The sequence below is a fragment of the Rhea pennata genome, chromosome 2, assembly GCF_028389875.1.
Source record: "Rhea pennata isolate bPtePen1 chromosome 2, bPtePen1.pri, whole genome shotgun sequence".
In the NCBI taxonomy this organism is placed as follows: Eukaryota; Metazoa; Chordata; class Aves; order Rheiformes; family Rheidae; genus Rhea; species Rhea pennata.
The window spans coordinates 149,294,252-149,320,349 of NC_084664.1; the positions used below are offsets into that span (position 1 = coordinate 149,294,252).

The 26,098-nt window shown below is 38.5% G+C and overlaps 1 protein-coding gene and 1 long non-coding RNA gene across 4 annotated transcripts in view; one reads left to right on the top strand and one right to left on the bottom strand.

The window, feature by feature from the left end:
• The window catches only part of EIF3H (eukaryotic translation initiation factor 3 subunit H), an 85,572-nt gene extending 70,056 nt beyond the window's left edge, over window positions 1-15,516 (bottom strand). Inside the window, exon 1 of the mRNA XM_062568391.1 lies at window positions 15,384-15,516. Coding sequence (XP_062424375.1) covers window positions 15,384-15,503 — 120 coding nt within the window. The 5' untranslated portion in view covers window positions 15,504-15,516. The remainder of the gene's footprint in view (window positions 1-15,383) is intronic.
• A 148-nt stretch (window positions 15,517-15,664) lies between these two features.
• On the top strand, window positions 15,665-26,000 carry LOC134137511 (uncharacterized). 3 transcript variants are annotated; one of them, XR_009957712.1, is made up of 4 exons: window positions 15,665-16,357; window positions 18,568-18,653; window positions 20,303-20,403; window positions 25,834-26,000. It is a non-coding gene; the product is annotated as an uncharacterized LOC134137511 (long non-coding RNA). The 3 variants fall into 3 exon arrangements; XR_009957713.1 differs by lacking the exon at window positions 20,303-20,403; XR_009957711.1 differs by lacking the exon at window positions 25,834-26,000 and having other exon boundaries at window positions 20,303-21,454.
• Window positions 26,001-26,098: the final 98 nt, after the last annotated feature.

The window sequence follows — 26,098 nt, forward strand, 5'->3', positions numbered from 1 at the left end:
TTTTCTATCACAGTCTTCATTGTCTTAAAGTAACTGTTTTCACAAACATCTTCAGCCCTAACAGTGTTTATAGCAAAGACTTTAAATTAAGTTCCCTGACAAGGAATTAGAAAAAATCCTTGATCTAAATATACAGTACACGATTTAAAGACAGAAAGACACTACTAAGCAGACCTGACAATTAAGGCAGCTTTAAAAAATGGATATGTATATTTTTATATATATACACACACACATAATGTATATGTAAATATATACACTTAAATGTATATATATTTATATAAAGAAATATGTGTATGTAAATATATATATTTCTGTACAACAAAAGAACTCTACCATGCTATCCAAAAGATGACTGAGGAAAGAAAAGAGAAAAAAATACCCTTATCTTGACTTGCTGGAGCCTTAACACCACATTTACAAAGCCTTGAAAAAACCATTTTTGGAATGTGTAAGCTTACACTTCATATCATTCAACAGCTAATAAACACCAGATCTAAAAAACCTTGTTTCTGAGCTTGACAGAAATTTGGTGCTTAAAACCAATACTTCTGCAAGAGGCACAACGGAACAATGGTTGCCATTTCATGCCATCTCAATTAGATGCAAGTATCAACAATTCCTCTTTTGACAACAGACTAGTAATTTCCTGGAGCTGAGCGTGACTACAACTATTACGGACAACACATATTGATCTGAGAAGGTCCACCTATATCTGAAATCCACCTCAAGCAGCAGATACTGCATATATTTTCACATGGAAATTATGAATTGTAGAATCTTCTTAGTCTCGTCTCATATAGGTCCTCAGTCATCAGTTTGGAAATACGTGTTAAAGTGAATGACTCCATCTTGAATCAAGCTTTTGAGGGAAAATATTAAAGTGCCTGTAGCATTTAAATATTTGTAATTATTATGAAGGGTATAAAAAGTAGCCTAAGCTTTTTGTTCCCTGGGTGACCTACAACACTAATTGGTACCACGTCACCTACTTAGTTTTTAAACTCCAAAATTTCATCTGATTTAACAACAGAAGTATCATCAGTAACTTCTATTCTCAAGTTGCACTTTTTTAATATGTACCTTAAGCTGAATAAAACTACTTAAATTGTAATGGATTACTCATTCAACATCAGAATCTTCTATCATTTCTATTAAGAACCACTCCAGCCTGCAATTATAGGGCACTGAGGAATCTACAGAGTTTTCTGTATGACTTCCTGGTTCACAGAGCTTATAGCCATTTAATTCCATACTTTCCTGTGATTTTTAACAGAACCTACAGATCTTTAGGCTAGAATACACATTTTTAACTATTTGTAAAGACTACTTCCACAGAGAAGCTATAGAAGAGATTACATTGACAGATGTTAACTACATTAAGATTCCTGCTAACTGTAGAAAAGTAGAAGACCATTGGGTTCCTAGAGCCAAGCATTTACTTGCATTTTATTAGCTGTTTACAGATACAAATAATATGTTTCTGTTAAGCAGTTTCTCAGGGCATGATAATGAAGTTTGATGCTGTATTTGTAAAGCTAGGCTGTTGTGAAACTTAACATTTTCATAAAATATTGATACATTCCTGACAATACTGCTTCAGTTCTTTTTCTTTATTCTTTAATTTAGCAAGTCAGAAACAAGTAACCTATCAAATATACATACAAGGTACGTTATTTGGACTTTCTAAAGGGCATGTTTTTCAAAAAAATTATCTAAGGATGCTTTGTATCTACTGGTCATCTGTCAAGATGACAGAGCTTTGAGTATGAGAGAAACCTATATGCACTTTAAGTAGGAAATACTTCCCAGATGCTGTAATTCAAAAGCTTTGTAATTTCCCTTCAAGCAGGGGAGAAACCATACGCTAACAAAAACAGGGCCTTCTTTTGCAACAAATATAGCCTACCCACAACTACAAACAACCAAAGCTTTTCAATAAATATCGCTATTTACATATTGCAAGTCCAGGCCCACCATGGACACCGCCAGCTGATTCACACAAACATACCCCATTTACTAGAGGCACACAGATGCCTGCTACTGGGTTTGCTTCCCTCTCATTCTTTTTTTGGGATACTTCAAGAACTGTAGGGACTTAAAACATCAAATTTATGGTGGGCAGGGGGGAAGCAAGCCACTCCAATTTATCAAATAATGGGTTTATATAAAAGCAGACATGGCCATATAACATGAAATAAGCCATTATTTAATATCTAGACTCAAAGCTGGTAAATATACTTATCTAAAAGTTCTATAAAATGAAAAAGATTTTGCTACTGATAAATAGCTGGGTGGAATTTGGCTTGAAAAACCTGAAATTGTACAAACAATAAGCCTGTTTCTGTAGGAATGCAACATTAGAAATTGAGACTCCTGGTTTTTAGTTACAGATCTATTAGTCTTTCATAGGCTGAGGTCTTCCTTAACACTGTCAAGAACTTACACTAATCAGTTGATATTTTGTAGGTACTCTGAAACATATTTAGTCATCTATTTATTTATGTTTAAGTGAGATGCTTGGTCTTGCAATGGGAAGAAGTTAAATGCAAACTGCAATGCACCGAATGGAAAGGTTATTAAACAGTGGAGAAAAGCAATGCTTATTTAAAAGAAAAGTCAAATTTTAGTAGAACAATTTCTTCTTGATTTTTGCCCCACCTCATTTTCTTTTTAGACTGCACAGCTGTTCAGGTTAATGACTATCTCCCCTCTGTCTGCAAGTCATCAGTATGCTTTAAATATTACCGCAATATAAGTTAAAAATGCACCATTACATTTGTGTATTTAAATTCCCCATTGCCTTATTCACACACTGGTATAATGTATTTCTCTGCAATACAAAGTTTCATAACAAATTTCACAGTACAGAGATTCATGTTCATTTCCATGGAAACCATCAAGACCACAGGCACTGCAGAATGACTTCCTTGTAGGAACATTTCATAACACAGCCCCAGGATCCAATTGTGCAAGCAGCCGGGCATTAGATGTTATTATCACACTGTCAGGAAGCAGCACTAGGGCTGTAATAAGATTAAGATCCAAAATCCTGAGAGATACAAGTGGGACAGAGCATTTCACCAGTACTTCTTAGTGGATTACTTCTCCTGTTTCAAAAATCTCACAAAATGCAAATATTTTGCAAGCATTTAGACAATTTTTTATATAAAGTTACATTTATTATTTTTAATAAACGTCAAAAAAAACAAAACACTTCAAAAAATGAAGGCTCATGAACATACTCCTTTACCAGCATATGGAAATTATACTGAAATACTAAAGGCAGGGACAGTTTCATTTTTTCACTCAGTATACAAGAGCCCTATAAGTATTAGCCATATGCCAAAATATGTTGTATGTATTAGTAAACTATCAGCATTCAAATATTTGCAATTCAACTGCAGTAGAAGTGCATCTGCAAGTGAAAGGTTTACTCTTTATGCATCCGCTTCTAGTTTCATATAAAAGTATTTAAAGGTGACAGACAAAAGCAGTAATAGTAAATTTTATCAAACAGCCTATTTTTTCAGATTGTGCAGAACAGCTGTCATTTTGAAGCTGAAGAGCAGCTGCAAAGGCAGTTACCCATACTTATTTGGCCTTCAAAATTTAATAAAATAGGGCCAGTTAGATAGAGGAGTGAGGACACGCTTACTTTGCCCATTTAGGAGTAAAGTGGAAGAAAGGAGTGCCTCGTTGCTCAGAGACTACTGATCTTCTTTGAAGATCATAACCTACCAACTTCAACAGCAGAATTCCCACCACTAGAGTAAAAATGTGTGTGTGTGTGTGTGTGTGTGTGTGTGTGTGTGTGTGTGTGTTAAAATCATGATTTCCACACGCATTCAATACATGCTTACAAGTAGCCAGTAAAATTCTTACTGGACATGATTACCATTTTAACCACTTTCAACCTTTTATGTAACAGATTTTTCATGCTGAGGCACTCATCCTTACTGGCAAATGATTGGTTATGCGACAAAGAGCTGAGAAGGAAAAAGATCCTCCTAGTAACAGGCAGTGCAGTCTAGAGGACAAGGAATGGATTGATTCTCTGTTTTCCAGATGACTTAAAGTATTAAACAGAGGAAAAATAAGTTGAAGTTACTCCTAGTAACTTCTAGTTACTCCTAGTAACTTCAACTTCCACATCCTTAAAATAGAGATAAAACTTGCCTTTGTATCACCATCTGAAGATGTACACGTGAAAACGCAACCCCATAAGAGTTCTAATTCTGATAAAGCTACTCTGACACAGTAAAATTAAAAGCAATCACTTTAATTTCATCACTGATAGCAGCAACAGATTAAGTAGCATGATTTTCACATTATTCCTTAACAGTGATATGACAGCTAGAGTAAATACTCTACATGTTATCTTAATGCAAGTTTTAAAAAAGTTTGAAATGATTGATTTTTGGCAGAGATGAAACTTTTTTTTTTTAACCATTACATGATTAAGTACTCCAAACTCAACCCTGTGCTAACAAAATGTTTTCCTAAAGTCTACATAAAGATTAAAGCACAATGATAAAAAGCGAGTTATACTTCCAACTAATATCCTGAACACCATGCAGGTACAATAGGTGCTTGCTAAACATGCACAGGCATACATTATCGTTTGAACAGATACAGAGCTCCATAGAATGGGAAGAACGCACGGTAAAAGGACTACAAACTGGCATAAAATATTTTAGTAGAATGAAGATAGGGATTGGCAGGCCTTATACACTGAATGCAACATCTCAATCTTCCTTTTCCAGTAAAAGATCAAATAGTTGTAACAGAGAATTAGCATGTTCTTGCATACATATTTGCAGCAAAACCCAGGTGCATTTCCAAACTTCATGTTAAACAAGTGAATAAATAACCCCCTTCTTACTAACTTGGAAATTAAGGTTAAATAAAAAAGATTAACACCACACTTATCTGGTATAAGCATCCACATGTAAGTCATTCAAGAATATTTCCATGCTTATTCTTAAGTAAGCTTGTGCATGCATGTTACAAAAGAAATTATCAAAGTGAAATACGATAACTTATGCTTTCCTTATTTTGGATTCTTGTTTTTAGATTACTGAATAATCTTACAAAATACTAACGAGAACACTTAGTATACAGGCATACAAGCACAAAAGTTTCCAGAACACTTTACGTATTAATGTATTTACATACTATTATGGCAATACTATTTAACACATGGTATATGTATTAATGTATTTACATACTATTATGACGATACTATTTAACACACGGTAATGTAATCTAACTACTTGTTAAAAGAGATACCACATTACTGCAATCTTAACTACCTGAAGACTGGGAGGCAAGGGCAGAGAAGAACATACTAAAACTGTCACATCACTGAAAATATTTTGGGTTTGCATGTAAACATGGAAAAGTAACATGTAAAAATTATATCCCAAAAGTGTCTGTGGTAAAGAAAGATTAATAGAAAAGGCTATGGCAACAATAAGAAAGTTAGTAATTTTCTAATCTACAGATTAGAAAGAAAAAAAAATGTTCTTTCAAGGCCTCTCTGTATGATGTATTTAAAGGGTGGAGAAAAGAAAAAACAGTCCTGTGGATTACTGGGGTATAAAAGCTGTTCATGTTATATGTACTATGTATGTACTATACCTTTCCATAGGTAGCAAGATTTCCAATGTTTCTGTATCTGCTATTTTTCTGAAAGAGGTCTGCTATGCCTTGCATGCTTCCCTGAGCTATAACATACTGCATATCAACTGCAAAAATCTAATTTTACTGCAGTAACAGGAAGACCAAAGGAGTATGTTTAACATTTCAGTGAGCAAGAGGACATAATGCATTGTCTCAGTTTCAAACCTAGCAATTGTTACCTCTCCATGAGTCAAATTGATCATCTAAAAGAAGAAATTAAAGTAATATTTGTATTTAAGTATTGTCTAGGTTGTTTTCAATGTAATACTTTGAAAATTTTACTACTTTTTAATCATCAAAAGGTATTTGGGGCAAAAATTCTATTCCTTAGTATCACAGCAGCCATATATGTACCAAAGAGCATGATTTACTCTCTTCAACAGCTATATATACATACATTCAATGCAAGAGACAAGTCTGACATACACACAAGAATACAAAATAATTAGAAGTCTAACTGTTAGTGACAGTAGCAAAGCGTAACACATCAGTTCCTACAAACAAAAGAAAGGCTGTTTGAAATATTTTCTCCTTCAAGTCTTGAAGCGTAACACTGTTCAACACTTTTAAACCAACTCCACATTTACATTAACTCCTTTTGTCAGCACACTAACTTCACAGTACCAAGTAATACCAGATGTTTTAGTTTTAAATGCCTCACCAGAGTATACTTACCATGACACTTATTAGTTGCTGAACACACTAATGCAGTCTTTCAAATCATTTAAAGTTTGTGCTCTGCTAGCAAGTATACCTGCTTTCCATTGACAAGAAATGCTGAAATTTTAATCTTCAGACCACCATGATTGTAGATACTTTACCTGTTTTAAATTGAAATCACAAAGGGGATATGTCTGTGTTTCAGAGTGAAATCAATATCAAGAACATAGCTTAGAATTAAAGAGTAATAACAAATACAGAAAGGAAACTCCCTTCCTTGTTAGAAGAAACTGCCAGTTGCCCAAGAGCTGAAGGAATCCTGAGTTAGGGAAGAAATAATAAAAAAGGAAAAGAGAATCACACACCTCCTATATTTTTTTCTGTTTTAAGTAGGAATGAGAAACAATATACTTCAGTCACTATATCCAACTCTTTACCACTTTGATTTGTATGAGTTACTCTGATAATGTACTAAGCCAACTTGTGAACCCAAAAGAGTTGGATATTACAACATGTCTTTGGTCCTACTAAAGTATTACAGATTAATACAGCCAGCTGGAGAAGGAAGTGAGGGAAAAAGAGAGAGGTGGAGAAAGGGAGCAATGGGAAGAGTCAAAGCAATGGGAAGTCTCACAAATCCTCTGGTACTTCACTATGCCTGAAAAATGGAAATTACTCTTCTTCAAGGAGGTTCTTTCTCCTTTGACTTATCAGTACACTTTGGTCCTTTCTCTTCTGAGTATGAAGATAGATTGCTAGTCAAGAGCTCATTGCCAGGCTGTATTCATGCAATTTGTTCTTTCTGAAGATTAATATAAAGTCTATACATACCATCCAACTAGTACAAAATGCTTGCATCTTCACCACGGTTCAAGTATCTGCAAACAGGACAAGCTAGTACTCAAATTCACACACTATCAGTGCCAGCATGATCTCTGATCTACATTTTTTAAGAGAAGCAGGTCAAGGAAAAGTCACCGTGACTAAGCATCTATTTAAAATTCCACTCAGACTCCATGGGAGGATACACAAAACAAAATACAGCCTGAAGCATATTTTACCCCAAGAGCTCATTCTACAGCTGGACACCATCAAGAAATGTTGATTGCAGCAGCCATAACACAGCCACGATACAGACTCATCTCTTGACACATTTGCAAATTCTTCATGAAGGGAAAGGAGGAGGGAAAAAAAATCTACAAGAGAAAGCAGGAAGAGTAGAATCTTCACAATTTAACAGTGTCTCAAATGGGGTTTTTTTTAACCATTTCACTATAGGCTTCATCATCATTACTGATTTTAAATGAGAGATACTCAAACACTATGCAAATGAACCGCTTTCCTTCTGACTGTATCAAAATCTATCACTAAAAAAGGAGTGCTTAAAAGATTTACAAGATAAGTCTCAAAAACTGATTTTCAACAAACATGATGTTTCATTGCAGTAAAACAATGAAGCAAATTCTCTTAAAGATCTCTTCAGCTGAGAAGCTAATTAGGCCTTTCCTATAAACAGTCATAGATAGGACCCTGTCATATGCTTTCAGGACAAAAATGGCTAGCAGCAGGAAAACAAAGTATGAGCAACCATGTAGGGGGGGCAGTGGGAGGGGGCTTTTTTTTTCATTTAATAAGTTCTACAATAATTCTACAACATAAAGTCTGATGAATTTAAAGCTTTTATAAACTTAGACTCAAACTTTCATCTAGGTAAAAAAACAACTTTGCATATCATTAGGTGAGGATACAAACATTAGGCACACTACATCATCACAGAAGCAGGACAAAGTAATGAAGCTTACAGTAACAATCATGGAGTACGTCAGTCATACCTTACATAAGAGAAGCATCTACACTAGTTACACTGGTGCAAATAAATACAAATGCAGATAAGACCTACAAGTCCTCAAACTATTCTTGACATGCAATTAAGTCCTGGCCAATGTATATTTGTATTTAATTTAAATAAACAGAAAAGGACACCCTAAGCCTTATTCTAAGCTGCACATAATTTTAAAAAAATGTCTAAATATATATTTAAAGATCCACAGAATTAAGAAGATGGAATAAATATAACCTGACATTAGAAGATCATATTGAGTTTTAATATTGTCCCTATTCCTAATCTTAAAGTTTGATGACTTAAAGATTCATGTATGCCTTGCCTGTCCTATCCATAAAGGCTTCTGTTGAAGAGATTAATAATTTCCATTAATTACAGAATGATAATTTGTTACTTATATAAGGCTTTCCATATTAACAGATATGAAGGTAAAGAAACTTATAATGGTTTTGAGATACCTGGAATACCTTCTGCTACTTTCTAATATGAAATTGGTGTGCATGGGCATAAGTGTAAAATGAATACATATACAATGGCTTAATAATAAAAGGACACATTGTTCCCATTAATGAAATGTTAGAAGTAAGATTAATGCTTTATCATGTTGTTACGGCTTCATTTACACTGATCTTGCATCGCAACATAAAGGAAAGCTATACTGTTAGTCAACATTGTGTTCTCCAAAACATTACATTTTTTTTGAATGTGTATATAAATTCAATAGGTGAGGACTTTTAAAAACAAAGTTGCATGCTGGCATTTGAGAACTTAGTTGAATGAGAAATCGTCTTTCTGCAGAAGACCTCTGCTGTTATTCATCTTACTTTTACTATCCCCCTGAAAATATCCTTACGCAAAGGACTTGCAGAGAATGAAACAGTGTTCCCAATAACAAAATACTTCCCTGTGACTACTTAAAAGGCAAACCCAATTAATGAAAAATACTCAGTTGGTCTACCAATCATCATGCTTGACTTGAAAATCCCCATCTCCAAACACACAGTTGTTATTTTCCTAGAAAAAAACTTTCCGTATACCTATTATCTACATATTAGCAGTCAGACACGACCCACAGTTCACCACATGGAGCAAATATGGTTTTGAATATAAGTTTAACTTCTGCATCACATCAACTTTCATGTTCATTTAGTAAAAATGTTACTCATCCTACCTGATCTTATATTTGAGTGATATGCCAGTTTACTTCTGCTTTTACAGTAATCCATCTTAAAATGGTTGACATCACTACTGAAATTGTGAGAACTGTAGGATAATGCAAAGAAGAGCCTTGAAGGAGACAACTTTAGACAGCTGAACATACAAAGGGCTACAAGTTGCACTAAACACACGCGCACACACACACACATATATATAAAAATCTCCAAATTTTGAGGCAAAATAGAAATCTGATAATGGGACCACAGTGTTTCCTTGTACTTTCAATAGCAGAAAGTGTAAAAACTGGAGAAACTGCGTGCTGTTTCCTTTCAGAACCACACCAAAGAATTCCTTAAAAGATAACTATCCAAAGTCTACCAGTTTCTTTGTGGAAAGAAAAAGGAAAATAAGCAAATTATGGCACTGCTTCTTTTCATATAGTGCGTAATAATTATTATTCCTTTTGGATAAAACGGTGAGCGACATTTGAGTTTTCTGCTACAAAGAGTCATACACCTGTAGAACTGAAAAATCAGCACGCTTATGAACATGTGAGAAATGGCTCACAAGGTCACATACAACCCAATGCAAACTACACTCATGAATTCTGTCAAAAAAATAAGTAAATGATCAAGCTATACAGGTGTAGTATAGTACTCAAGGATATAGACTCTATTAATCTAGACAAATCCAGAAGAGCCTCTAACAAAGGTAGTAAACTACACACAAAAACATTTGCTGCATCCTCCTGCTGACTGAATGGAGAAGTAGTAGCACAAAGGGATGGGACAATCTTTTGGACGTAAGAAACTGGAAAGAATGCCTATATTCTTCCTCTGATGCAGACACACACACACACACACACACCCCTAGGATCTGTGCTACCCTCTCTCACACCTGTAATAAATTGTAACTATTTGTTCATTGTTTAGAAGGAGGAATAAGCCGATGGAGGGGGAGGAGGAGGTTTTACAACAATCAGGGTTGAGACATGGTGTCAGACAAATAAATTATGGTAATCACAAAAGCTTATATGACCCCTTGTGGAACCAGTGTCGGGGCCCTAGCTATCTTGCAGGACTATGAAGAGCTGAAGTAAGCAACAAGCTGCTCAGAGGTTTTGAAGGTAAAAGGATAAAGAAAAGATAAGCAGGCGCCTGTAATTTTCTCACAGAACAGCATCCCAAAAGGGAGTCAACACAACAGATAAGCAAACCCCTGTGATCACTCACAAGGAGACAAACCAAAATAAAGAGACAGAAGACGACCATGGCCTTCCTCTCCACGACCACCAGAGAGCTTCAGACGACCCCCCAGCAACTCACACATGCGCAAAACGCACCAGGAGATTACAACGCAGATTATAAAAAGGGGACTGTATGTGAAGGAGGTGCGCGCCGTTGGCGGAGCTGAGACTCCCCGGCCGCCCAGCGCTGTTTTGCTTGTGGCTACTTACTTAATTAAATAAATTGTTCACATGATTTAACAAACTCTCTGTATGAATTAACCTTCAAGAGAGTAACTTATGACAACACCCATGTGAAGCATAGAAAAAACATACAACACATCTTTCACTAGAAACAAAAGTGAGCAGAAACAGAATTTAATTATCTACTACAAGAGGTAAGATCTCCCAAGTGTCTGGTCACAAACACATCTCTTCCAGTCTCTAATTAACATCCTTGCCATTAGATATCTTCAACTGTGAATGCAGCTGGCTTCAGCTATGATCAGGCAAGGGAGAATATTGAAAAGTTCCAGGGCTACTAACAAACCAAAGTAGTTTTTGGTCTTCAGATGTTTGAATTTTATTTAACTCTATGTTCTCAAATGGCAGAAGAGACCATAGGGCAATCTTAATCCTTTTTGTCTTTTAAAACTACTACAATACATCTTGAAGTGATCATATCAATCAAATACACATGCTCCAAAAATGCAAGGTATTAAGCCAGTGGAATCATAAGCCTATTTCCTTACGGAAGCAAAACTTTTGTATGAGCATAATTACAATGCAAGTTCTTCCACTCATACTTTCAAAGTTGCTGGTGATTTCAGTAAACTTAAAAGGGACAGCTCTCTTGGAGAAAGTTCTTATGGAATTCATGCAAACAATCAGCTCGGCAAAGAGAGACTGTAGGAAGAGTAAGCTCACTCACCTTCTAAAAATGCCTTTAGAAAGCACTCCACACAAAAGAAAAAAAAATGACAGTATTCCAAATGGAGAAAGAGCTTTAACAAGGTGTGAGCTTTAATTATGCCACAAGACATCTACTGTAAAAGCAAGTAGTAGGAACTATAGATATATATATATATGTATATATATAAAAAAAGGCTGGATTTGTGCATTACAAGCATCTTTTGTTCTTCTACTGTTACTGCAAACAGGCACTTGGGATAAAATTCACAAATGCTGTTTCTAAGAACTCCAGAAGGTAGTGAAGGTTCTTCAAAAACTTCTTAGTCATAATGTAGTCATAATCACTAAAAACCTGAGTGATCAGAAAAGTGCTAATTCTTCAAAAATGAAAAATTAAAAGGTAACTTACCTATAGCCATACAGAAAGCCTGCAAAAAAGGCAGAAATATCCCAATCCATGTGACCATCACTACTGTGATCACAAGTTTTCCTTGGGCTATTTGAGTAGAGGAAACACAATGGAAACTTTAATCAAATTACTTTGTTGAAGTTTCTGCTTCAAAAAGCGAACACAACAGAATGGTATCTAACGCATTGATCTTGCTGTCTTTTGCCTTAGAATGGTCAAAAAGAACACACAGGAACTTAGAAGTTCTTTCCTCTGGGGAGAGGGGGGCTAGCAGAATCACACCGTAATTGTGGGTTTCTGCAGTTTTTTCTTCTTGGGACTTCTCACATTTGTTACAAAGAACAAGGCTAAGCCATCTACATTAGAAGTTTCTCACTACAGTTATATTCATCAGGCTTTTTTTTTCTGACACACTGATGTATCAGCAAGAGCTCAACACATAAGACAGTTTGCTGAATCAATATAAGCTGCACATAACCAAAACAAGCTAACGTGTGCTTCAGAATAGCATAAACCAGTGACATACTAAGACTTTACACAATATACAACTAAACTTATCTTTTCCCTACAGTTGCACAAATTCTTATATAAACTATACATAAAGCACTAGGGATAAGTTAAGCACAGTGATCTGCAGAGCAAGCACAGTTTGCCACTACTAATCTGTATTGCTAAATAAACTCAATGCAGATGACAACAGTCTCACGAGCAGCGACAGAATTCTTGTATTTCTGTTCATCATACAATCAGTTCAATAAGACAGAAAAACTTCAGTTCCAAAAAAGAAGAGCAGCTCACAAACACCATATCTAACAAGCTTCTTCAATATCAATGGTGCTAAGTTCATGTGACCAGTGTCTCTTGCCATGTTGTAAAAGCAACTGGATATAGTCAATTGTTCTTTGATACTGTAGTTGTTCCTAGTGTTTCTGACCTGGATGAAGAACACCACTGCCCACCATCCCTTAAGGAGAACATTCCTAATTCTAAACTCTCACTGTAACTATACACACAGGTAAACAAAAAACTATAACAGAGGAAAAGTTTTCTGACTCATTTTCGACAGATCCATTTTAAGTGTTCAAGATAACAGCATGGAGTAAAATACTTTAAAGCTCATTATCATGCACACACATTATCTAGTCAAATGTAAACATCATTTGACAACTGAGATTTTGACCTTGCTGACAGAAAGCGGATGGAACAGGCACATTGATTTTTCCTCTCCTTTCTGTGTCTACAAAATATTTTTCAAATTGCAAAGGTGGGAAGACTATGTCCACATTTAATCTCAAAGGCATTTTATAAACAAGCATTCAGGTACTTCATCAAAATTACTAGATGTCTACAATTCAAGACAATTTTTCCCCAAACTTTCTGACATTTTGGTGCTGTAATTTTGTGGAATATGCTGAAAAAAAAATACTAATATGTGTATATAGGTATATATAGGTGTATGTAGTTAGAGATTACTATTCATTTAACTATCACTAAACTAACATCAATTAAACCACAATGATGCTAGTTAACAGCATTCATCCACTCTTCTGAAGAAAAAAGAAGTTATAACTCAGGTCTAGCAGTCAAACAGTCTCATTTCTAGTTGTATCACTGTTTAGCTATGCAAATGTAAATAAAATCATCACGATGAGTCAGTTTATCCATTTGAGAGAGGTAGATGCTGTCTGCGTTATTGGACTGCTTGCAGCTGGTGGAAGAAGAGGGACAGACACGTACAGCTCTAAGAATAAAAATTTGAGACAGAAGAAGAGTTCAAGTGCCATTCTTCATGCCAAAAAAAAAAAAAAAAAAAGGAGTGGGAGAGGCAGAAGGGTACTGCCAACAGATGAGGCACCAGTGGAATGTAACAGACCACTGACTCCCAAAATTCTCTTCAAGTTTTCACAAGTAGTTACTCTGGTCAGCAAGACAAGGCTGACAAAGATTCATCATTTTGTGAGAGTGCAGATGAGATGTTAAAAACAGAAAGATATCGGAAAAGTTTAAGTAGAATTTCAGTAAGACATTCTGAGGATTGCAATGGGAGCCACTTAATTTTATTTGCTTTGTAACTGATCCTGAGACTTCTCTTCCCTACAGGCACCATGGAAGTCCACAAACCATGCAGTTAGAGCTCACTGCAAGATCCACCAACAAAAGTCTTCAGCAGGTGACATAAAACTAAAACAGTGAGCCACCTTCCCCTCCACAGACTCTATGCAAGAGACATCATCATGCAGTACCAGAATAATATGCAGGGATATGGGAAAAAAATGCACAAAGAAAAGCTCACAGGCATTTGTTGGACCTTCAGAAATAGACTGTTGCAGCTATAGACAGCAAACTTGAACAAACTGTACTTCACAAAGCAGATTATGCATCTGACAAAGAGAACAGAAGTTCTAAATCTGTGTTTTCTGTGTCAAAATACAGGAAGAAAAGAAAAAGAATTCAACAGGTGGCTGTCCAGAATTCATCCAGAATTCATGGGGGGCGGGGGGGAGGAGGAGCATTTATAAAACCACAGAAATGAGACTAAGGTACCTACCCATGTCCTGCACTCAATCACTTCTTTTCTCAAGCTTCCCTCAAACTTGTTTAAAAAAGAGAGAGCCACACACCCTTACCCATTTGGCTACAGCCTGCTTGCAACAGCAGCAATTTCTTACCAGTTGCTATCTTTTTAGGACCACATCTTATGACCTGCCAGTTTTCACTCCTCCTTGAAAAAGCTACATGCAACTAAAGCACAAATACGTGGACAATCAAACAGAATCCTGATGGAATACTCTCACTAATTAAGTAGTCTATTTCCAATCATAAGCACTTGTATACACAAGTAAGTTATTCTTCCCCTACCCAAACACTTAGTATGCTATATAACTACCGTACAAATACTCTTCCATTCAAGGTCTAAGCAGACAGCCTCCACTATGACAACTTTATTGTCTGCTAAACCCATTTAATTATTGTCTGCTAAGCCCTTTTATGCTGTTGTTTTATCTCTTACAGAAAAAGTTATGTCTGTAGATGCAGACAGCCCTAACAAAGCAGGCAAAAAGAACAACTGATGAGAGAAAAATCCAGTCTGCTTCCCATATCTTACAATTATGCAGCTTTCAATAGTCTGAGGTGTAAAAGGTGGAACAGAAAATCAGCACATTATGGCAAAAGAATAGAAGGAAAAAGTTACTTAAGAACAATTAATATCCTCCCCGCCTTCGCCTACAGAAGGGAGAGAGACACTGCACTCCGCAGGGCTGAGCAGAAGGGGAGGCTGACCAGGCGTCAGGGGGCCCGAGAGAGGGACGAAACCGCTCCTGCCGCTCAGGCGGCCCCGGGTCGGGCCTGGGCCTGGCCCCAGACCGCCGCCACCGACCCCGCTCGGCACGGCCCCGCCGTCAGCGCCGCCGGCGGCCCCACGCGGCCCCGGCCGCCAGCCTCGCCCCGGCCGCCCCTCCACCAGCAGCGGCCCCGGCCCCACCGCTCACCAGCCCGTCGATCTGCACTTGCTTGACGGCCGAGTCCCCCGTGGCGACGGCCTTGCCTTTGCCCTTGGAGGCGCCGAAGCCGCCGCCGGCCGCGCCAGAGCCCTCCTTGCGAGACGCCATCTTCCCCCCTGCACCGGCCGGAAAGAGAAAAACGAAACACCGGAAGCGGGCGCGAGGCCCCAGCGGCGCGCGGGGAAACGCGTCCGGGCGGAAACGCGCGGGCCGCGGCGGCGGCGGCGGCGGCAGCGCATGCGCATGCGCATGCGCGGCGGCCCGGCGGGGAGCGGGCGGCGGCGGCCCGCGCGGCACCGGTGGCGGCCCGGGCTCCTGCCGCCGCGACGGAGGCGTTACAGCTAGTGAACCAGCCCGAAGGACGGGGAGGAGAACTTCCCAGCAAGGCAGCTGGGAAGGCTCAGGAGTGCAGCTAGCGAAAGCAAGGGCGTTTGAGGCACCGTGAGCGAGGGCCTGGAGCCGGGGCAGCCCCTAACGATCCAGCAGAAACACAGGCCTCGGGCTGTGCTGAGGAGAGGGTTTAACGCGCTGTATGGAAGAACCAACTGCTGGTTTTGCTTTGCTTAAAAAAAAATAGTGTTCCAATTCCTACATAGTCTGTTGAAAAATGAAATTAGTTTTGAAAGGTAAATGCATCAAACACGCCAAAGTTCTGCCGACTCTGTGGCACAAACCTTTCCAACAGTGCAGTTGATGCTAATTTTTAACTGGAGGAGGGAGACATGTACCAACGCCAATACTAAGATGTGTCCGCATCCTCCCAGCAGACACAAGACCCAGCGTTTTCTGTTCCTGTAGGACATCCCGAATTGAGGGCTGGAAGAAATTCAAGCAAAGAATCCAGCACGCTGGCTGTGGCCATCAGGCGAATCGTATCGTGAACGCCACTGACTCCACTGAGTATGCCTGCATCAGTTACAGCAAGAAACCTGGATACCTCACTTAGCAATAAACACCTCGTGGTGGGTATCTAAAGCTAAGTAAGATGAATCCCACTTAAATTTCCAATTGGGGAAAAAAAGCCTGTGAAGTGGAGACTGAGGTGAAAGTTGGAATTGCAGTATCCTTGAGGTCAAATGTGCCCCGAGGAGAATGAAGTGTGCCTGTGCTGCAGCAATAGGGCGTCGTTCGTAAGAGTATGATTTGTAGGGAGGCTGATGCAATAACAGCAAAGAGTTTCAAGGTGGTATGCTGTGGCCAATGAGCTCAACCATCACGCAGGTGTTGTAAATTTGAGTTTTGTTGTAAATTTGTTGTAAAATGTTGTAAAATGTTGTAAATTTGAGGCCCTTAGCAGGCCTCCATGACCTAATGTTGCGCTCCTACTGGTACTGCCTTTGGAAGTTTCTCTAGAGAGCAAACTTTCTTGATTCAATGTTTGTACTTCACAGTACAAATGCACATGCATACCCAGATTTAATTTACAGATATAATCAAATAGCTTTAATTAAAGAAAACTAAGGCTAGGAAACAGTATTATAGTAATACAGTGGTTTTCAACTCCAGTCCATAGACTCCTGGAGAATTGTGGGCTACTTCAAAGATGTTGGTGAAAGGTACTTAAAAAGGAAAAACGTGTTTTGTTAGTAAATGCACGGTGCTTCACCACTGGCAAATTCTTAGATAGCTGAAATTTGAAGAGGGTTGAAACCCCTGGGATAACTCAGCTGTGATTCATTATCCCTGCCTATCAGTTCTTCAACAGAAACTGTAATTAAAAAAAAAATAGTGCAGCACAGAACATCAGCATATTCAGAGGTTGCTGTGGGCACCCAAAATAGCCCTATTACAGGGACTGGCATAACACTCACTTTAGTTAATGTACTGCCAAAATAATTCAGTTATTTTGGTTAATTACGATTAACATGAAAAATGAAACGCAAACATCAACTTTCTACTATATATGACTCATCAGATCACTGGAAGTCAAGAGACCAGAGTAGAAAATTTTAGCACTAAAAATACTGAATTCTTGAAGAGAAGAATACAAAAAGGATATCAAACTGAAAAACAGTCACATTGCCCAAGCTACTGAGGAAGACCACAGAACATAAGATTTCCATCCCACCACAGTTTACAAAATTCAAGTAGTGCACAAACTCTATTAATCGTTTTTAAATGATACTCAAAAGACAGAAGGACAAAACAAAACTGCCGTCTTTCCCACTCCTACTTAAATAAAGACTTTGGGTATAACTCAGATATGCATCATTTCCCTCTACAGCATTGCTGCACCATATTAGTGCTATGAACAGAACTAATGTTGCTAAATGGAAATTATCTGATTAAGGGTTCAAAGATGTAATCCTTTCCAAATTGTCAGACTGACTTTACCTTAAGGGCTAAACTAACTTGAATTACTTCTGTATCTGCTGCGGGCTAAAAGCACGTACATGAATAGTTACCAGAGATCAGCTAACCTGCAATGACTTGTTACCACTTGGTAAATAGGTTGTGTCTGAATTACATGATTTTTCTCCCTGCCCTCTCAACAATTCCAAATATTTCTAAGCACAATGACTACCTTCATTTCATTATCACAAAATATACAGGAGAGGGAAAATTCACTTACGAAACACATATAGCAGTCTGTACTTGTATTGAGACACAACAGCACCCCAAATACAAAATACATTAATAACTGCAATTGCCTGAAACAACATTCATTATTTACAAAGAGAAATTAGCTTCATTAAAACAACCTCCAAAACTCACTGGCAACAGATTTTCCTAGAGAGTTAAAGCAGAGTTAAAATTGCCTTGTAATATCCTTCATAGAAGTTTCAAGTTCAGAAAACCTCAGTTTTCTGGAAGAGATGAGGTAGTCAGGCCCAAGATATATAAATACTTGGCACATCTGTTTATGAGGGTAATTCTGACCTTCTTCAATCTGCCATTACATGTAACATACCTACTCTGCCTTAGCAGGTGGGTACATTACTCAAAAAAATAAAGTAAAAATCGCACATCTTATCTTACAGTAAGATCTGTATCTGAGAGCGCTGTAGTGAATATAAAGCTATTGTTAACCCCTACATTCAAATACAAAACTTATTCCACATAATTCTACACATACTAAATGACACAATCTCTTTGCTCTTTCTGAAATCCCTTTCTTACTCACAGAATGTGTATGAACCTCTCACTTATATACCATTCTCATATCCCGTAGGGAGACTGAAAATCCTTACAAGAAGCTCCCTCTGTGTCAACAGTAGCACCAGTTTCAGAAGCCATGACTGAAGGAGGGCAGACAAGGTATCTTAAACCATTCCCTTCTTTCCTTTGTTTACAAACAAAAGAGGTCAGAGGGAAGATGCAACAGGAACCTTTAGGTCTCTATAGTAGTGACAGTTTTGCCAAGTGCATTCATTAATCCTTCCATTAACTACATCTATGTAGTTAACTACTGCCATGTGCAGATAATTTCAAATAGCTACTACAGCTTCAGGAAGCGGAGTTGTGTATAAGCTCCGTATAATTTCTTTTCTAAAGGAAATAAAATATCCCTTCGCATATTAAGACTGTGCTGATCGAGGTTCTCACTGATAAATAAGGTAGCACTGTACACCTACTTTGTTCAGATATAAATCACTTCACCAGAGACAAGTCACTGAAGAATCAGGTCCTTTGTATACTTACCTCTACAGGATCTACCCCATTCTGTTTCACTGATAAATAATAATCCTCTAAGATGTCAGATATTCATCCAGTGCTTCTTTAGCAGTTTCTACATATTAGCTTAACGTGAAAATTTAAGATCAGGTTATATATATTTGCATTGGCACTTTGTGCCAAAGAATTTTTAAGCAGTAGTATATGTCATGAGGCTAACTGTGGTTTTAGAAGTTATTGGTGCCTATACTGAGGCCCATTCCACATTTTTTTTTTGAATTTTCGTCAAAAGAATCAAAGTAAAGAAATTGGTTTTACTAGATTTTTTTATCTGAAATAAGAAATGAAAAATAATAAGGTACGTCAGTGATAGAACGAAGGTGGGAGCTGCAGCAGCCTAAGAAAGCCCTGGAGACAAACATCAAATGTAATAAAGGAACTACAGGAAGAGAATATGAGTTTTGAAAATACTATTTTTTTTTGCAAGGATGGAGGTTTCAGAGGCCAATCTTTGTTTCAGCCATGCTTTTAAAAAGGCAACCTTTTTGCATTTGTTTGACTAAATATAAAAGCATCACAGTAAAAAAAAAAATAGAGCAGCTAACCTGAACAGTGACATAATAAGATATATCTGCACTTGAAGGAAATACTTTAGTAATATGACCTCTTCCTTAGGGAGAATCTTTTTCACTGCTCAATATTTTAACTGCTTTTTACAATAATTGTTTTCAGTTACCTTCTTTTCTTATCTACTCTTCGAAATTCCTGGTGTTTATAACTAATTTTCACTGTTAATGGATCATTTACTATAGCAGCTCAAAACCTGCAACATACAAATAACAGGAATGAAAAAAGGACAGAGGAATTAGCAATAAAATTACCTAACTGAAAATGTAGTTGATGGAAAAGACTGAGGCCAGTTAATTTTGGCCTATACAAGAAAGAAAACAGTTATTTGCACAAACTCACTGTAAGCTCCTAAGCAGAGCTCTTGCTATACTATGAAGTTAGAGAATTATACAAGCATAGAGAAAATAGATGATTTATCACTACAATATACAGTTTCTGCTTTTCTGTTCCCAATTAATTGAGAGATTTCTCCCTGAAATCAGTGAGTGGGTAAAAAGACATATATATCTCATGCAACAGAACTGAATTCTGTTCAACAAAACAGAATTTTGGCCATAAAGTTAATTTCTTATCTGAGATATGCTTCCTAGGTAATTTCACTTTTGTTCTCAATTTGTTCAGCCTTATCTTCACAATCAACTAATGCACCTTCTGATTTTCAGGATCAACTAATGCACCTTTTGAATCTTCATGATACATATGCTATCACATCTCTAAGACAACAGTCTTCTCTCAGGAGAGCAAGAGATGAGGAAACAAATGAGTAAGCTTTCCAAAAATACAAGATATTTTATCTCCAAAGTAAGACATCAGTGTAGTTGTACAAAATAACTAAACTGGCATCATAAATTTGCTTTCTACCGTAAAAAGAAGGATAGGAATGTTATGCACAAAATGGAAGAATGGATACTTTCATAAGCATAATAGCAGACAACATGTAAAGCATCAGTCCTTTCTTCCCCACTATCTACCTGTCACATCAGCTATCACATAATTAGTGTCTCGCAGGATACCTTCCTATCATCTGCTTTCTTTTTGCTCCCCAATTTGAAGTTAAGTGATAGTCCTAGGTCCTCTACAAAGGCATCCTGTGAGTTGAGTGCATGTTTTTTTATATGATGACACTTCTACTTGACTCTTAGCTCAAGTTAAGAGCTTTGCAAGCAGAGGTGGCACTACTGCAACACGTCATGTGTAGGGCGCAGTGGCACTAATGCAGATCTTAGTGAACAAGGCAGGGAGGAATGGCTGCTCTCTACAGCATCTCCACAGCAGCATCAAAACATTTAACATGTACATCTTAAAGAACAGCATCAACTGAAAAAGCTACATAAACTAAGTGATGTGTACTCAGTGTATCCATTCAGAAATAGAAATTTGTCACATTTATTTAAGTGAGGTCTGGTTTTGTTCAGCATTTGCATAAATTTAGCTCAAAGTTAAAAAAACAGAAAAAAAAAAGCTGGCATAAAATGCAAAATACTGTCAAGAATCCTATTGATTATTTTCAGCCCTACATTTTCTTTGAGCTCTAGTAATAAAAAGTTGTCTGTGAGATCTTTGTTCTCCAGAGCATTCCCACAGAACTCTCTACTATAAGTAATTATTTGTAAGTCTATGCATTCAATGTATTCTTTTTCCTACTTATAGAAGCCACAAGTAGTTAAGAACCTAAATGTGCTAACATTTGCTTGTTAAATATATACTTCTTGTGATACACAATTTACAAACTGTGGTAAGTGTTAATGTGGAACATACTGTGATAGTCAGGGTATTTAAGGCAGAAGTAATTTTCTAATTAAGGGGTAAGGTAACAGTAGAGCCAGAAAGGTGCTGAGAGTTTCTCATTACAGATAAAATTCTCATCTGCTGAGTTCACATCCAGTTCATAAAATAACAACAGGGGTTGTCACAGTCACATTTATTTCAAGTCTAGATGCTGCATTCCCATGAGGTAATAGAAAACTAAGTATTGTAAAAGCTAAACTACATAATGAAGGCCATGATTTGTGCTCAGAGAGAGCGCGCTACTGAATGGGGTGGGGGCCCTGGTGACAAGAGATACAGGGAAGGCAGAATTACTGAATGCCTTCTTGGCTTCAGTCTTCACTGCTGAGGGCAGCCCCCAGGAATCCTGCAGCCTAGATGTGAGGGAGAAAGTCTAGAGAAGGGAAGACTTTCCTTTGGTTGAGGAGGATAGGATTAGAGACCTTCTGGGCAGACTAGACATCCACAAATCCATGGGTCCAGATGGGATGCACCCACAGGTACTGAGGGAGCTGGTGGATGTTGTTGGCAAGCCGCTCTCCATCATCTTTGAAAGGTCCTGGAGAACTGGAGAGGTGCCTGAGGACTGGAAGAAAGCCAGTGTCACTCCAGTCTTCAAGAAGGGCAAGAAGGAGGACCCAGGCAACTCTAGGCCAGTCAGCCTCACCTCCATCCCTGGAAAGGTGATGGAACAGCTCATTCTGGATGTCATCTCCAGACATACGGAGGATAAGAAGGTGATCAGGAGTAGCCAGCATGGATTCACCAAGGGGAAGTCCTGCTTAACCAGTCTGATAGCCTTCTATGATCGAATGGCTGGCTGGGTAGATGAGGGCAGAGCAGTGGATGTTGTACCTTGACTTCAGCAAGGCTTTTGACACTGTCTCCCATAACATCCTCCTAGGCAAGCTCAGGAAGTGTGGGTTAGATGAGTGGACAGTGAGGTAGATTGAGAACTGGCTGAAAGGCAGAGCTGAGAGGGTCGTCATCAGTGGCATGAAGTCTAGTTGGAGGCCTGTGGCTATTGGCATCCCCCAGGGCTCAGTCCTGGGTCCCATCCTGTTCAACTTCTTCATCAATGACCTGGATGAGGGGACAGAGTGCCTCCTCAGCAAGTTTGCTGATGATACCAAGCCGGGAGGAGTGGCTGATACACCCGAGGGCTGTGCTGCCATTCAGAGAGACCTGGACAGGCTGGAGAGCTGGGCGGAGAGGAACCTCCTGAGGTTCAACAAGGGCAAGCGCAAAGTCCTGCACCTAGGAAAAAATAACCCTAGGCACCAGGACAAGCTGGGGGCTGACCTTCTGCAGAGCAGCTCTGCAGAGAAGGACCTGAGAGTGCTGGTGGATGACAAGTTGACCATGAGCCAGCAAGGTGCCCTTGTGGCCAAGAAGGCCAATGGTCTCCTGGGCTGCATTAGGAAGAGTGTGGCCAGCAGGTGGAGGGAGGTGATCCTGCCCCTCTCCTCAGCCCTGGGGAGGCCTCATCTCAAGTACTGGGTCCAGTTCTGGGCTCCCGACTACAAGAGAGGCATGGAACTACTGGAGAGAGTCCAACGCATGGCTACAAAGATGATCAGGGGGCTGGAGCACCTGCCCTACGAGGAACGGCTGCGAGAGCTGGGCCTCTTCAGCCTGGGGAAGAGAAGACTGAGGGGGGATCTTATCAATGTGTACAAGTACCTGAAGGGAGGGTGTCAAGGGGACGGGGACAAACTCTTTTCAGTTGTCCCGTGTGACAGGACAAGAGGCAATGGGCAGAAACTGAAGCACAGGAAGTTCTGCCTGACCGTGAGGGGGAATTTCTTCCCTGTGAGAGTGACGGAGCCCTGGCACAGGTTGCCCAGAGAGGTTGTGGAGTCTCCTTCTCTGGAGATCTTCAAGGCCCGCCTGGATGCAACCCTGTCTACCATGCTCTAGGTGACCCTGCTGAGCAGGGAGGTTGGACTAGATGATCTCCAGAGGTCCCTTCCAACCTTACTGATTCTATGAGTCTATGAAAGCAGCCTCAAGGAAATGGAAGGAGAGGCCAGCCATAAATAATAAGCATTCTGACAAATATCATTTTTCATATTAAATTCTGTGTCCAAAATATACCTCAGAAAAATTCTAAATTACATCTAGGAAAGTATTTTCAGACATATTGCAACACCATGTTTTATTCTCCTGTGTTTTACTATAGTTTTATTTCCAAATGTTGTAATTGAAAACCTTACTCTTTTTTTGCAAATAAGGCCATGTTTCATATTTAAGCTTGTCTGATGTTAAAAAATTATCATAGATAACCACAGAGTACATTTGCCCAAAAGCAACACATTTAGATTAAAAAGGTCTGACAAAAGACCAGTTTGGGAGAATAAAGAGTTTAGATCTTTTTCTCACCAAGCTACACGCATTTGCTAAGTGCCAGCTATTACGAAAAATCTTTGTTATTAGGCCTACATCAAAGCTTTTTTTGATAAAAAAACAGATATAGAACAACTAAAGAACAGTACTATAGCTTCAAGTAATCCACATGTCACAGCAAATTTACCTTGTTTAATTCTACTTCTGCAATACCTAGCATCTCAAAACAAGAGCTGAATTCATGAGTGCTAGGAGATGGTCTCTTCTGTAAGAGCTAAAATTCTACCGAAACAAGTAATTTCATGAGCAATGCAGCTGGTGAATCCTGGTTTCCTATAATGCATGGCTCATCATTGCTCATATTTGACAAGTTCACTACAAAATTCTTCTCACACTTTGAGTATATAGACAGCCTCCTCCTTCTGCATGACAACTTATTTTCATAAATATTACACATTTACCCACAGCGTGTTAATGTTCTTGGTAAAGTCATAAGAACTGGTTTCTTAGATCCGAACTGTAATTTAGACCAGTATCCTGTCTGGCAGTGGCTAGGGGTCCATGTTTTAAGGAAAAGAAATTTTGCATTTCAAATTCTGTTTCTTGTCAATGAACAAACAAGTCAGTTAGGAAAGCCAGTGCTTCAGCACCTTCAGCCCTCCTCTTCAGGTTCACTTCCACAATGATACCCATGGTCAGCAATCTACTGGTAGTTCTTTAGCAGTTGGTTTGTTAGTTCTTCAATGAAATGCTTACTTTAAAAGCAAAATCTAATCCTCAAAGCCTTTTAATGGATAATTTTTGAAACTTCTCAATTTAAAATATAATGGCAAGTAATTTTATCTCATCACAGCTTGCCTATGATGATGCTATTTACCAACTGAGCAGAATAAGCAGGGGAAATAATATCTCATCACAGTGGCATTTAATGCTCTGCCCTGGATTATATCTGACTTTGTATTTAGTTCAAAATTATGACTAGTTCAAGCTCTCATTCACTTGCTTTTCTCTTTTTCTCTCAATTCTGTAATAGCAGCTGCAGTTGTTACAGATTCTGCATTCTAGCTGACAGTTCCAGGGTGGGATGTGTTGGCAAAGTGATCTTAACAGCAAATACTGCCTATCTGTGGGTAGTTAATTTGCTGGAAAAAGTCTTTGGAGAAATAAAAAACAGAATTAATACAGTAAGGTTTTTTGGATTCTTGTTGACTGTGTCAGCTTTTTTTTTTTTTTTTTTTTTTTTTTTAAATGATTCCTTTATGAAGTTAGACAGAGGAACTGGGATACCATGCCAGTATGAGAATAGGTAAGTTACATGGCACAAGTTTAATAAAGAATGATGAATTCAGCATATAACTCAGCTATAGAATAAGTCATGCATGTCCATTTACAAACAAATGGATCTGTCCCCAGCTGGGGAGAAGTGGGAAAGAAGGATTTACAGACTGTCAACAGCACAGTTGTATCCCATGGAAAATACTTTCAATCACATACTCTTCCTCACACTTTTTATCTGTAAGCAGTTTAAAATATTTTTCATTTAAAGTTGATCTGAATTCCTGGAATAATAATTGGGTTTACTTTTTTTCAGTAAACTGAGTTTCTGTTACATTAACTGACCTGCTTTGGAGCAGATGTTCCCCATGTCCATTTGCTAACAAAAAAAGCAGTATGACAGGTGGACACTTACTTAAATGACCTTGGAGCAGTCTGACTGATTACAATTGAGCTGTCAGGTACCTCCGATTTTTTGCTTGCATTACAATTGTCCCTGGCAAAAAGATGTCTTCCATCATCCCTCCACAGAGAAACAGATGTCCTTAATTATCATTTAGATGGTAATAAGACGTCACTTCCCTTTGCCTGCCTAATACATACACGTTCAGTTCAGTTTCTTAACTGCCAAATGCATGGTGTGTTGAGGTTTCCTGGCGAGCTGCAGGGGCTCCCTATGTGCAATCTAACCTTCTGAGTGACAGCTGTTTCCTCACATTACAGTGAAATTTTCCATTTGACTAATTATTTGTCATGGAAAAAAAGGTGAATATTAAAATGTAAAATATGTGTTTTTTCACTATAGATGAATTTCCTGCACACAGAAGCTAAGGAGTTGGTGTACCAAATACGGCCAAGCAGTGTAAGCACGTACTGGACATGCTTTCCTAAAGAAGGTGTGCTGACGCACGGTTAAACCACGTTCAAGTCTCATGGACAGCAAGTTAGCGATTACAGTAAATTAGGCAAAAACGCCTGGCGTTTTCTCTGGTCCCGACAGCGGCTGGAGCTAGCCGGGCACTACACACCCACACACAGTAACAAGGCGGCTGGCAGGCAGCGGGCACGGG